General features: G+C 39.6%; 1 protein-coding gene across 1 annotated transcript in view; it reads right to left on the reverse strand.

The window, feature by feature from the left end:
• RNF130 (ring finger protein 130) overlaps positions 1–14,478 on the reverse strand; it is a gene marked incomplete at its 5' end in the record, with an annotated part of 55,611 nt that extends 41,133 nt beyond the window's left edge. The window contains 2 exons of the mRNA XM_017728035.1: positions 4,247–4,441; positions 14,397–14,478. Coding sequence (XP_017583524.1) covers positions 4,247–4,441; positions 14,397–14,478 — 277 coding nt within the window. The remainder of the gene's footprint in view (positions 1–4,246; positions 4,442–14,396) is intronic.

Consider the following 14,478-nt stretch of genomic DNA (forward strand, 5'->3'; position numbering starts at 1 on the left):
CTCTTTCCCGTAGAAGGAACCTGTTTCTGGGAGCCTATGTTGGACACCTCTTGCACAGTGCCATGGCAGGGGAACATCACCTGTGCACATCATGGAACAGAAACAAGTTCCTCCAGAAAATTAATGAGTTGTTTCATTAGAAGAGCAATGAAGATTTATCTTGATGACACATCTGCATCTTGGTTCTCAAGACCTTAAAAGATTTACCCGTATCAGGTAAATCTTCTAAAAACAGTGTTATATTAGAAGTTGTTTATATACTTCTGGAAATTTCTTAGGTGCTGATAAACCACAGTTACTGGAATCCAGCAGCTTCATTTTGACACTCTCTTCTATATGTGTTTCTCTTTTTCTGTCTGTATTTGTTCCATAAATTCTAAGTATGAAATTTGAACTTTGGAGGCTTCTTTGGATTTTATTCTTTTCTGTAAATCCAAATAAAAGTCTAGATTTTAAGAGAGAAATTCAGTATCATAAAATCAGAGAATGGTTTGGGTTTGGAAAGGACCTTAAAAATTATCCAGCTCCAACCTCCCCAGATTTAACTGTTTTGTACTTAACAGGATTGTATCCATCACACACAAACAAGAAAGGAATTAAATTGTTATTTAACCTGCACTGTCTTCCCATTCCCATAACTGCTTATAAAGGAGACAGCAACTGCATATTTTCTCCACCACACAGGCTCTTTTTTACATTAGACAGTAGCAGTTTTGCTTTAACAGAAGCAGCAAGCAAAACCACTCATAAAACTGCCTTCCTGCCAGTGACCTCATAGTCTAAGAAAACCTATGCTGGGAAAGATGTCCTTTGCTTAGGTTGATAGAAGACATCTACAGGACTGTGTAAAATAAGTATACAGTAACATACAAAAGAATATGCACAAAGAAAAGAAAATAATGTTGCAAATAACATTAACAGAAGTACAGGTATTAAAAAAAAAGTTAACCAATTCCTGAAGGTCATTACCTACTTTAAAACTCAAAGGTGAAAACGAAGGGGCAGAGACTTGGTGGACTATGACACAAGAGAAAGCAAATTCTGCTATTAGCAGCAGAAACTGTTCATTTGACACAGTGATGATAGACTGACTCCACAGTGACAGTCGTTATCCAGCCTCCAGAAAGAACTGCCATTCTGCTAAGTAATATTTTGAGTACGAACAAATTTCCATAAGAATAAAATTTTCAAATGTGTATTCAAGCATAAAATAGCTTGGATAAAATATTAATCCTACAGGTGAAAAGTGCTTCCTAAGCTCTTTTCACAGGGAATCACCTCTCTGCAGGTGGGCAACATACATCAATCTGTGTAATATGTTATTTATTTTTGCCACAGACACTGTCTAAGCAGGTGATTGGAATTCATGCAAATATCCAAGCAGGAAAAGCTTGCAGTTCACAGTGTGCATTATAAGCAGTTGCTGCTTTCCTCTCTGCTTCACCTGGAAGATGGAATATTTCTAAGGCTCACTATGCAGCAGTACAAAGATTATGTTACAGTAATATAAAATAACACAAGGTCTACTTTCTCCTTTGTCTATGGAAAGAAAATGTAGAGTCATTAAATTAGTCATCATAATACAGCTGCAAAATTGTTTCGTGAAGACTGCATTTTTAAAGAAAAGAGGAATACTGCACAGCAATAGACATCATGTGGAGCTAACACCAACTTGGTGGCCCACCTTCCTTCTCACTTGCTATCAACTCTAACACATATTAACTTAATCACTGCAGAACAGCTATCAGATACACAGGGTCAGCTCCTCCCAACCTTTAGGGACAGAAAATACTAAACAGAAGTGATGTAGTGCACTGGAATATCTAATTAGCAGACCACACAGATTGACACAGAATCAGTTAGGTTGGAAGAGACCTCTGAGATGACGTGGTTGTTCACCACCTAAAAAGCACACAGTATTTGCTTTGATATGGTTGCATATCAAATATGATATGGTTGAAAACGCAGAAATAGGAGGACCAGGGAATGTGTGCAAGTCTGCTTTACACACAGTGTTAGGAAAGACTCATCCCACAAACATAGATTCAGGAATCTATCTCCCACTTGGAATAACTCTCAAGAAGGGGAATGCTGGGTTCCAAACCCTCCCTCTGCTGAGGCTAACACCAAAGGACCAGTCTACATCTCAGTTACACACACTTGCAGTTCCTCCATCAACCCACAGAGAAGTTAGTTGCAGGAAGTTCTGCAAAGTGATTTCTGAGGAAATCCCTTACATGTCCATAACACAATCAAAACAAAGGCTGTGGAGCAGTATTTCTCTTCATTACAGCTGCTACTTCAGTTCTAAAAAACTACTTTTAGCCTGTCACGTAGTTTGAACACTTCAAGTCCAATATTAGTTTTGAGATAGAGCCTTCAGCCCAAACCAGGACAGAGATTCCAAAGTAGACTGAACACATGCACCTAAAACCCAGTATTTCAAATACACAAAGCTAAAATATCATCTCCAGTAATTACATTTTTTTTAAAGCTTACCATAAGTAAGAGCAAATATTTGGAACTCAGCATGCCAAAGACAGTATTGGACTTTCCCCCAAATATCAACTACCCAAACAGCTGCCTGGGTACCTTATAAGACACTGTTTTAGCCACAGCAGCTCTCATATTTTACATCTTGAGATGGTATTTCAACCAACCAGAACTACTGGGCCTACTGATAAAGTTTCAAAGGCAAAACACTGCTCTTCTGAGATGAAACAGGGAGGGAACAAGGATTTCCTAATAGAAGACAGACACCATCCTACTGCTGTGAAAGCCAAATCTAACAGCATTATGAGAAAGAAGGTATTAAAGTTATAATCAAACCCATTATATGATTTAACATGTAATAGAGCCAACAATGCCAAAGCTGTATTAGTAGTAGTAGCCTTTTTTTCCTGACACACTGAGATACTCCAGGCCATGGGAAAACTCACAAATCATTGTTAAATAGAGACAGCAGAATTTACATTCTTACAGGTAGTTCAAAGAGTCCAGAGCTGAAGGTTTAGGAGGGCACTACAACTGTAGAGAGAGAAGTGGGGGGGCAAAAAAAAAAAAAGTAAAAAAAAAGTAAAACCCAAAAATTGGCAAAAAATGTTTCATTAGAATATAGGACTTTTCGTCTGCAGATTACTTGTAAAAATGTCTAAGGAAGGTACCTGAGATAAAAATCAATTGTTAACAGGCTTTGAATTGCTACATGGAGGTCAAAACCCCCCTGCAAAATTCCTGTGGCATACAGAACTGGGAAGGTCAAACTCCTGTGAGACATTTTGCTTGTTAAAAAAAGGAAGAAACAACCATAGCATTTCTTCAGTAAAAGAATTCAATTCTAATTGTGTGACAATATGCATAGCAATAATTAAGAAATTCTAGTTTCCAAGCAACCCCTTATGCTAAGAGACTGAAAATATTCCAAAAAAAAAAAAAAACCCGAAAACCAGCCAGCAGTACCACCACCAAATATAGAGATACGCCTTTTCTGGTTAAGCTAGATAGTTCCAAAATGAAAAAATCTTCTGGAAAAGGAAAAAGGTAGTTATCAGAATTGCAAAAAAAAATTTTTAACCAAGGAAAATGTTTACATATGAGGCTTCCAGCAACAAAAGTAAGTCACTAGGAACAGTAAAATTTTAGACATAGGCAGCTGTAAGCAAGTAGAACTCTCCAGAAAAACAGATTTCCAGCATTATTTTAGACAATTTACAGAGGCAACTGCCCTCCAAATCACTGTTTTGTTGACTCCTGTATGGCACTTAGACTTTGATTGTAGAAAGAGAATGCTCTGTAAACTGTCATTAAAAAAAGCATGCAAGCTTAGATCCCAAAATACATCTGTTAACATTTGGAGGTCCCCACCAGAACGACGAGTTGAAGACACGCTGCTACAGAATTCTTCAGGTACAGATTCTTTGTTAAATTCTAGATCTTCCATTATATCTGTATGTTAGCTTCTCTTCTGCAGAAAGGTTTGAAAGATTGCTCCTCAGATCTTACTGGCATTTCCTCACTCCAACCCACCCACATCCCCACTGCAGAGGAAAAGCGCTCCTCATTGGATAAGCGTTGGCTAAAGGAAAATAACTTTTCAGAATTATTGGCTTATTTCACTATATTATATACATGTAAATATCATTAGGGAATGGGCTACTTCAAGTACCATCTGTCCAATGCCAAGGGCTCTTTAACAATAGTTTATACAGCAAAAGCATTATAGTGAAGGAGATTACATTTTATTTACCTTGATGTGTCATCGTGACAGGCTCTTCACTGGACACATTGTTGTAAATGACCACAGCTGTGGCATTATGTGAAGCTGCTCGCAGTATTTTCTCTTTAAATGTACAGTTTCCTCTCTGTAGTAAAGCAATCCACTGCTTGGTGTTTGGTGGGACCTGGAAACGTGTTCGAGGGTCACAGCCCAGACGATCTGCAACTGAAATGGGAAACAAATTTACACAGACGCCAATTTCTTCTAACAGGAAAAAAAAAATCCTAATTCCAAGTTTGCTGAAGTACTTAAATGCTATACACTAGGAAGCCACTATCCTCTTGTTTAAAAAGTCTAAAGATAACTGTATTCTTAGGAAAAAAAGATTTTAAAAAAAGCAGTCTCCCACATTGAAAGCTATGACTATATGCCCGAGAATTAGGCTCACTGACACACGCTATTTTTAACTCCAGTGCAGCTAGAACAATGAATTCACGTTCAAATCAATACCTGCCTAGAGGCTGAAAAACATTAGAATATGGTTCATTTGCTATAGGCATTTACAAAACAGCTGTTTATCAGTCATTCTGGGGAGTACAAGTCTTTTCTTTCTAATGCAGCCATAAATATCGCTGCAGTGGGAAGTACAACTAAACAAAGCAGGTTGTGAAAACAAGATTTCAGAGTTATCTGCCATGTGCAGGCTACTGTAAAAAAGGACAACATTAAAAGATGATCTTGTACAACCCCAGCAGCCAACATCAGCGTTTTACATATGCACATTTTGTCTACAAGGAAATGTATTCAAATTCATAGAGAAACAAATGGGTTTGCGAACGCAATGCACTCGTCAGCTAAACAGGTATAGATGGTATAAAGGAAGGGTAACAGAAATGGCAAATGCCAGATGTCTGAGTTCAACAGTGTGCAAAGCTCTTTTGTCCTTTCTGACACTGTAACATATCCGGGAACAACCCAAACCCACAGAGCTGTGTACAAAAGTCACAAACCCCAAGGCAGAAGATAACTTCACAGCAGCTGAAATCGCCAAAAGACAGATCTGTTTGCACAACACAGTTTAGTCTGATACACTGTGGTCATATCATTAAAGGATTTTATAAATTTAGAACCATTGGCAGTTTATAATGCAAATATATTTATCCTTTCAAATGCCAAGAGTATAAGAATCTTTGGCTACTAAAAATAGCTGGGATAAACAGTGATTTTTTCAAGACAAACAAACAATTTATTTGCATAATAGCTCAGAAAACATTACAGTTCTGCAATGTAAGAGCAATTCAAATGAAGTGCCCCATAATTTTTTTCCTTCTCAAGAAGTGAATTCAGCACAACTATGAGATTTCAGCAAAAAGTCTACCACCAAAAAAAATATCCAATTTAACATATCAGCTGGAAACAAAACAAAAGGTCTTTTTAAGTACTCTCAGCTTAACATAGCTGAGGTTAAAACCTGTAACAAAGGAGAGTCAAAGAGCTAAAGATGTTTTCTGAAACAAGAAAGAAAATTTTCTGCTTGCCTAAAGAGAACTAGTGCAGATGAATCTATACTGTGGCAGACGTACAGGAAGTCATTGCTCTTAATTTGGACAAGAAGTGCCTCTCCCTGTTCCCCTGGAAGGAGGGTGGGGAGCCAGATATCAACACATCCTTTTCACAATTGCTTTTCAAGCCTGTATTAGACATCTCAGACATGGAGGGCTATTTGCTGTATTTTTGTTTCATACAGGCATCAGGGAAAGTCTGAAATACAGATGCCTGAAGCCAAATTTTATAGAGCGTTTTCTTCCATTACCCTGACACCATTACTTGAATTCCTGTGGAAATTGCTAGCTAGCACTGATCCACACATGTTGCTTTGCAGCACTGGTGATGGCCATCACGAACATCACCAATCAAAGAAGAGCATGATCATGCCCACTGCACTTTTGCAGCTTGTCTTTGTAATCTTAAATTTGAGAACAGTATGTATTTTTAAAGGGAATTACAGTCCTTTTTGAAAATGTGGAAGAATCACAACACAGTGTATGAGCCACCAACCTTTTTGCCCTCTGTTAAGATAAAAGCTGTTTAATACACAATTCCCCCTTGTTCTGAATATTTTTACTCAAAAACATGGAAGGGGGAAAGCACCAGCAGACTGCGATAGGAAGTTTCCCAAACCCTGAAAGCCAAAAAATCCCATCCTTCTCCCATGATATCATACTCAAGAATCTCAGGTATGATACTTCTGTTGGAAAATACCATTTTCTAAATGGCTACAATTCCACAGAATCCCCTCAAACTGCCAAAAATAACTCTGAGAGTAGACACTATGGCCAACATAAATTTACCTAAAATATATGGGATTATTAAAAACAGTAATCCTACAGATTATGTACTGTTTGCTTCAGTACAATCATGATCAAAACTAAAATATGAAGTGAAAACAAAAATGGCCACAAGAACAAGGTAATGGGTTATTACAGTGAAAAACCATAAAAGCAACAAAGAGCACCTTGAATGAGGAGGCAGCATTCTCAAAATTCATGTAGGCACCTTGAATTTGTATGCTTGAAAATTTTTAGCTTAAAAAGCAACAGAGAAAGCAGTAAGAGATAACAGAAACTGCATCTGTGGGAAAAGTAGTACAAAATTTTCTACCATAGTGGAGATCAAAGTCTCTTTCAGCTGTGGACAGAGCTATGAAATGTTACTGGATAAAGCAACAGAATTAGGAAACAAGATATTAAGAGATTAAAGCTTTCCAGATATAGACCAACAAACACCACTCAAATGCTTACAGCATGTTATTCCTGACGAGGTGTATTCAGCATACCCTGATGAAAATTTAACAGCTGACAATATTATCTCAGTACTATTTAAGTAATAGAGAAACACTGATGAAAATCTGGTTGGTTTAGATAAACCTGAACTGAGTGTCTGCAAGTCACTTGAGATTTAATAAAAAGTCACAACCCACTTTTCTTTGCATTAGCATTCTATTACACCACACAAATGTTAAGTAAAACCTTTCCACTTTTAACTAAATAAAATTCAGAACCAATAGTGAAAAATGTGGGGTGCTCTGCTTGTCTTTTCAATAGACTGAAGATAGTCCAAAAAAGTGTGGAAGTCTTAGAATCACAGTCACCTTTCTAGAATAGTGAGATGGTTACAATAAAACATCTCTCGTGCAGCTCAGGTGCCAGGGATATCAGTGGGCACTGCAAGAGACACACATGAACAGGGTCAGCCAGAATCGTCATTGACAGCTCTTCACTACCCTGCCATCTATGATCTGGTATCCAAAGTTTAACTAGAACCAACAACAAATGAGTTGCAAGTATTACCTGGATGATCATAGAATTGTTTGGGTTGGAAAAGACCTCTAAGATCAAGTCCAACCATTACTCTGGCACTGTTGTGTTCACCACTGAACCATATTCTTAAGTACCACATCTACAAGCCTTTAAAATCCCTCCAGGTATGGTGACTCCACCACTGCCCTGGGCAGTCTGGTTCAGTGCTTGACAATCCTTTTAGTGATGAAATTTTTCCTAATATTGAATCTAACCCCCTCCAGGCACAGCTTGAGGCAGCTTCCTCTCATTGTGCCACTTGCTACCTGGGAGAAGAGGCTGAACCCCACCTGGCTCCACCCTCCTATCTGGGAGTTTTAGACAGCAAGACGGCCCTCCCTGACCATCCTTTTCTCCAGCTCCCTCAGCCTCTCCTCATCAGACTAGTGCTCCAGCCCCTTCCCCAGCTCCTTTGTCCTTCTTTGGACACATTCCAGTACCTCAATGTCTTTCTTGTAGTGAGAGGCCCAAAACTGATGTTACATGCCAGAATGAAAAGCAACTTCACATTAAATTATTCTAAAACAGATCACTTGCACAGAAAAAGATATGATCAGAAGCCACTCATGGAAGTTCAGAAGATAGAAGCATACAGAAAGCCATTTAAGTAAGTTTCCCTATAGGTGTACTACTCTTCTGGCTTATTTGAAATATAAGCTATTTACCCTGCCCGTCTCTGTGTTCATCTATGCGTCATGTGTTGGCAAAACCCCAATTTTCTGTTAGAAGTGGCAGCCTGCTGGGTTAAAGAGCTATGTACAATGTTGTCGTAAATATCTCCCTCCCTACTGTAAGTCCCAACACCACAGAAGAGCCTCTTTAGGCTGAAGAATCAGCTGTGATTTAAGTACCCACCATTGGGCTTGTGTTTGTTTTCTGCTTTAGGAGAGCTTAGTTTCCTTTTGCAGAATACACACAGTGGCTCAATTTTTATAACTGTTTCTCCTTGAGCATTTTTTATAATTCAAAAAAAATGCTGAAGGACTAAGGTTTCTGACAGCATTTTAGGGATTCATGTGGAAAAAAATAGTTAATAATGCAACAGATCCAACCAAGGCTCCTCAGCTACTGAAGAAGTAGTGGCAAGCTCACATCAGCACAGCAACAGTAGTTTCCTCCTCTTCTTTTCCAATTGCTTGACCATGTTTTAACCTTCTCCCTCTCAGAAGGAGAGCCATTTTGTGGGAGCAAAAATGAAATGACTAGAGCAGCTCTCAGGCTTTGTCAGAAGTGTATACCTGTCTGAATGCAGACTGTCCCCTAGTTCTGAACTGTGGCTACGTTTGTTCTTTCTCACACCGTGCGTTCCTGCTGCTCTTGCATCACTGTGAATGCAACTGTGACACCCCCCTTCAGCCAAGGTTGCTGCACTGGCTGTTATCAGACTTTGTCCTCTTTTCACAGAAATACTCCACTCTCTGGGCATTAACCATTTTATTCTATGCCGGGTTTTTTTCTCTTTTTTTTTTTTTCCCTCCTTTAAAGGTCAGATATCTTGCTATTGATTTCATCTTAGCTAATACTGTACTCTCTGAAGCCAGCGCCAGTTGCCAGAGCTGGTCTGTCTCAGCTACACATACAGAAATCATTTAAAAGTCTGACCTTCAGTCACTGTAATACAATAGCTGGAGAGACACCACTAGTATTTTGAGGGACAGCAGATCAAGAGGCTTGTTGGGAAAGAAACCACAGAGGAACACAGGAAGGTGCAGTGCCATGCAGGCTGCACCCTGAAGCATTCCCTCCCTACAGTTCTGCTGCCCAGGTAGGTCCTATGTAGAACACCTGACAGGTAAAATAAGACAGCTTTGTGCAACACATTAATTATAAACCTGTGATAAAATTTCCAGAAAAGGAATTCAGCTGGGAAATTCAGAGGCAACTCAGCAGTTCTGATTGATTCTTACTTCAAGGAATGGTACTAGTTATTTGCTATCCCATTAGGGCTTAAAACATGCGATGAACATATTTTCTTTCAATGCATTACTGTTATTATCAATATATTATTATCAATACAGTCCTTATTCATGCCACTCATAATTTCTACTTTATAAGGTTGTGCCAATGAATCAATGTGTTATGTACAGCAACGTTTTATTTTCAACAGCTCTTTCAGGTAATTGCTTTGACTAAAGCTGGCTTTAGCACGGAAAGAAACTCTTTGAATGAGAGGTAATCTGGTTTCAGGGAGGAAGTTAAACAAAAGAAAATCACTGAAGCTTAGAAGAGTCCTATAATAGTTCAGATTTAATCTTGTTAGCTCAGTAAGTATGCTACAATTATGGTGATAAACTCCAATATATAACCTCCCCTTTTGCTATCAATTAATGACTACTAATTAAGCTGGATACCAAGACCAATGATGAAGCACAGAAGCATGGCACAAGATTCTTCTTACCCTATTCTACTGGTATATCTGCTTGTTGCATTTTCCTAAGCTTTACTGGTTTGGATTCTGGGCCAGAATTTCTGTCTGAATGCTGCCTAAAGCTCTGCAGTTACCAGGAAACTGGCATTTCAAATCTTCTGCAGCTAAAACTTGTTCACACAACATGTTTATGAAGTGCCAGATGCTACAGAATGCTGTACTTACAGCACAATGCACAAGATATACCTCCTTCCTAACACTGAGCCAGTATTGTTTCTTCCACACTTCCACCTTTTTCTAACATACATTTTTCCTCACATTCTCAGCCTCCTTGCCCAGCCCCAACCCTTCTACCCCTTTGGGAGAGCTCTCCTTTCTAGGAGCTCTTTTTCCAAAATGGCTTTCATACAACCATCACCTCCCCACAAGCCCTTTAGACTCCATCCCTTTCCACTCCTCACCCCCTTGTTCCTGACCTACTGGCTCAGTGAATTTTAACATTTTCAAGTTTGACTCCACTGCTTTTCCCTTCCTATCAGCCCCACTCCCAATCATCCTGCCTGCTTCCCAGCTTCCCAAGCCAGCCAAGGTGCACAAAACCTTACCTCCCAGCAAGGTCTGACCACCTGTAAGGGGACTCTTGAGAGCACACAAGACTGACATTTCCAGCCCTCACACTGGAATCCAAGCACAACAAGCAGTAACCCAGACTCAATAGCCACAGAGTCCTGTTTCCCATGGAGAATGTTTTTGAGGGAACTAAACCACAAAGCACTGCAGTTTCCACCAAGAACCATTAAGGTGAGTATTCAGTGGCTTCTAGCTTGGTGTGCCATGGCAAGAGGAATGTGCCTGACACCTAAGGGTCTGCACTGCAACTGGTGTCAGGCACCCAGTACCAAAGAGGATTAAAGGCACAGGTCATTGGAGTGGCACAGGGCTGAACACTTGCACGGTGCACGTACAGACATCCAGGAGCACCCAGGCAGCTGCTGTGAGAGGACTGGGCTGAAAGTTCAAGGCCATGTTGGACGAGGCTTTGACCAACCTGGTCTAGGAGGGTGTCCCTTCTCAAGGCAGGGGGCTTGGAACTAGACAATCTTTAAGGTCCTTTCCAACCCCAAACTGCTCCAAGATTTATGAAAATGTCTGCTTGCACAAAGTCACAAATAAAAGAGTAAGGGACTGAGCGAGAAATATTCTGGAACCCCCCTGAAGGAATACTATAAACCTTTACTAAACTATCAGAAAACCTGCATCAGGCTTTCACTATTATCCTTCCATGCAGAACAAGAAGAGCTTTTTTTTTCTTTTGAAGTTGCAAGCATTCATATCCAGAAGTGGTTTAAAACACTCTTCTAATAAGAAATTAAGTCATGACAAGAGATTAACAAGTTAGAGGAGGTAAGAAAAAGAACTCAAAGTAGAAGAACGGAAGAGAGATTAATAAAAAAAACTATGCTATCATGCATTTAATGTACTCGGAAAAATATGCCCACACAGGTGCTAAATGTACACCCAGCAGCCAACTGTGACCAAGAGCTCACTGGAGCTGCACTTTCACAAGTCACATTCACAGGCGGTCATGCCAATTACTGCCACCCCACTCCCAGGGGAACATTGCCTTTGAAAGCCCCTATCAATTTCATACAAGCTCTATAAAAAGAACACGGAAAGAGTTTTAATACATGTATTAACATGACATGGTTGAATTCCATTAAAGAAACCCTGCAAAAGAAACGGGAGAAGTGATTGACTGTCATGCTGCACTGAGATTTAAAGGATGGGTGATCACATGGGACTGGCATCTTCAAAAAGCAGTACATAAAATATCGGGAATATTCAAGAACAGAAGTCAGAAAACATCACAGAACACTTAAAATCACAGGCTGTACTATTACAAATGGTGTGTGGTCAGCAGCAGATCATTGGCCCTAAATCCTGAATTAGTAAACTCATTTATTTCCCTGCAGGCAATGAGTAAGGGATGTAATAAGATGCCCCATTCCTGGAAGTGTTCAAGGCCAGGCTGAATGGGGCTTTGGGCAGCCTGGTCTAGTGGAAAGCATCTCTGCCCATGGCAGCGGGGTTGGAACTTGATGATCTTCAAGGTCCCTTCCAACCCAAACCATTCTGTGATTCTATGATTCTTTACACAGCATGCAAAAAAGTGAAATTAAGGACACTTCAGCTCTAAAACGGTCCATGCCATCAAGGTGCTAACAGATCACCCACATGTGTGAAAATTTCAAAGATAGCCCATAAATGGGTGAATGCTTGACATCAAAGCAGTTTCAAATCCAAGGTATCCTCAAATAAAGTTGCTAACAATTGTAGAGTCCTTTTCTTCTGAGGATACATGAAAACTGGGGTAGAGCACTTACTGCTCTAACAGCAGTGGCTGGCAGCTACTTGGGTTTAGAGCTATTAGAAAAAATTTTGCAAACGAGTTCTACAGCAATATTAACAGGCTGATAAAAAAAACATTAGAACAATTACTTTCAGCAAGACTGCATCATCTTTTATCAAATGTGAATATAAAAAAGCAGATGATGTTCAAGAACAGCTTAACTAAAAGCATAAAATATTCCAATCTTTCTTACTACATGGAGCATTTTTAAACCACAAGCACCTAAGCAAAACTAAAACAAAATATAAGCATGCAACAACCTACACAGAACAGTTCAGAGTATATAAAGTAAGAAAAACAACTGCTGTTGAGCTTGCTTTAAGTCGTCTGTTGTGAAACAGAAGGGCAAAACAGAATTTCCCCAAAAACTGGTAACAAAGTTTTAATGATTGCACCATGTCAAACTATGTCAGCTCTGACATTTTCACATCACCTTCTGTGCTTTCTCAATAAAGTTATTCATCGTAGTACTTAGCAGTAGGTATAAAAATGCTGTTTATGGACTGCTCATAATTTCATTTAGCTCTTCTCATTATTAGCTGCCTGTGAAAATGCTGTCAAAGCCTCCCTCAGTGTTTTAATCACACCTTAATGAAGGCATTTCAAAGGAAAGCAGAAAAAGTTACAGCAGCATATTAAAAGGAAATTAGTATCAAAAGTTTTTCTTGACAAATAATGCAGCTCTTAAAAAATAAAGTGCTTTGATACTTTGCATATATTAAAAGGCTGCATTTTAAAACCTGTAAAAATACTACTTGCAATAACAGTGTTTACATGCCTAAAACTTTCAAGACAGACTCCTGATTTCACGGGGGTTGTGTGGGAATGTAAGTGAGGAATATCAGGAAGCGGAAGAAAGACTGCAACATATTTAATGATAGCTGGTAGACAAGATTTGAAGTACAAATAAAAATCGTTTTACAGCAGACCTCCTCAACAATTTCTGCTTCCTCACCCTTCCACCCAAAAATCCACCCCATTAATATATTCTAGTTATATTTTGCAAAGCTAATGAAACTGAGCTCCAGTGAGGCTGGCAAGCACCTGCTGATGCACAACCTGATCCATCCGGACCAGAAGCTTACAGAGGCTGCCTAGCAGGATGCATTTGTTCTGAAGAAGCATCAAAGTATTTTCCTGATCTTAAGATTTGGCAAATTCTCTGAAGCTTCTAATAATACAGTAGTTTTGTGCTATCAATTCTTCTAAAACACTCTTTGTATTCACCACTTATACTCTACTTTTAACTAACTACAATATTTCACTTAATACATTATTCAGATGTTTACTGTCCAGGAGACAGGTTGGGACCACTGTACTCCATCAAGTGGTCCATTTCTTAAAGATGGCAGTCTAGACAATGTAAAGAATGGTTTTTAAAACAAGATACTACTAAAACGACATCACTATTACTGAAGAAATCGGTTTCACTTCAGGCAAAAATCATGACAGTATTCTCAACTGCTCAAATTAGTGTTCTTTATAAACCCCAACATTTATCAAAAAACCAACTGATACATAACAGCTTCACTTAATTAAAAGAAAACTATTTGGACACTCTATCCAATGTTCAGTACTGCAAACAAGTGCATTCTGGGCTGGTTATAAGAGCAACAACTTGATAGCTTCAGTCCTTCCAAGTCTCGATGGGTAGCTTAAACAGCGTTTTTAGGAATCGCACACTGAAAAACTGTGACTTCATGCAGGTGCCAAAGCTATCCAGATGCACAGCGAGATGGCTATGCAGCTGTTCTAAGATTCAAGGCAATGCTGTAACCAAACACTGTCAACTATCACTACCCTCTCTGTAATTAGTTAAGGAATAACACCTTCACCGGTCAATACGCCCAATCTACTGGGATCCATGCTGGAAAGCATAGTATGCTTTGCAGAGCCGTTTTTCAAGCCAGCACTCTCAGATCATGGATTTATGTTATTTTCCTCTGGGCAAGCTCTTCCTCCTGGTTTGTCAAAACTGTCTAGGAAAGCCTGCTCAGCCCAGGCAAGGACCAACCACCCGGCAGCGAGCGAGGGAAGCGTTACCTCCGTTGATGGGGACGGGAGCCACCAGCAGCCCCTTGACCTCCACCTTGGGGGAGTCCTGCCCGTAGCGGCCGGCGTCGGA

This window comes from Corvus brachyrhynchos, unplaced genomic scaffold (genome assembly GCF_000691975.1).
Source record: "Corvus brachyrhynchos isolate BGI_N302 unplaced genomic scaffold, ASM69197v1 scaffold21, whole genome shotgun sequence".
Lineage (NCBI taxonomy): Eukaryota > Metazoa > Chordata > Aves > Passeriformes > Corvidae > Corvus > Corvus brachyrhynchos.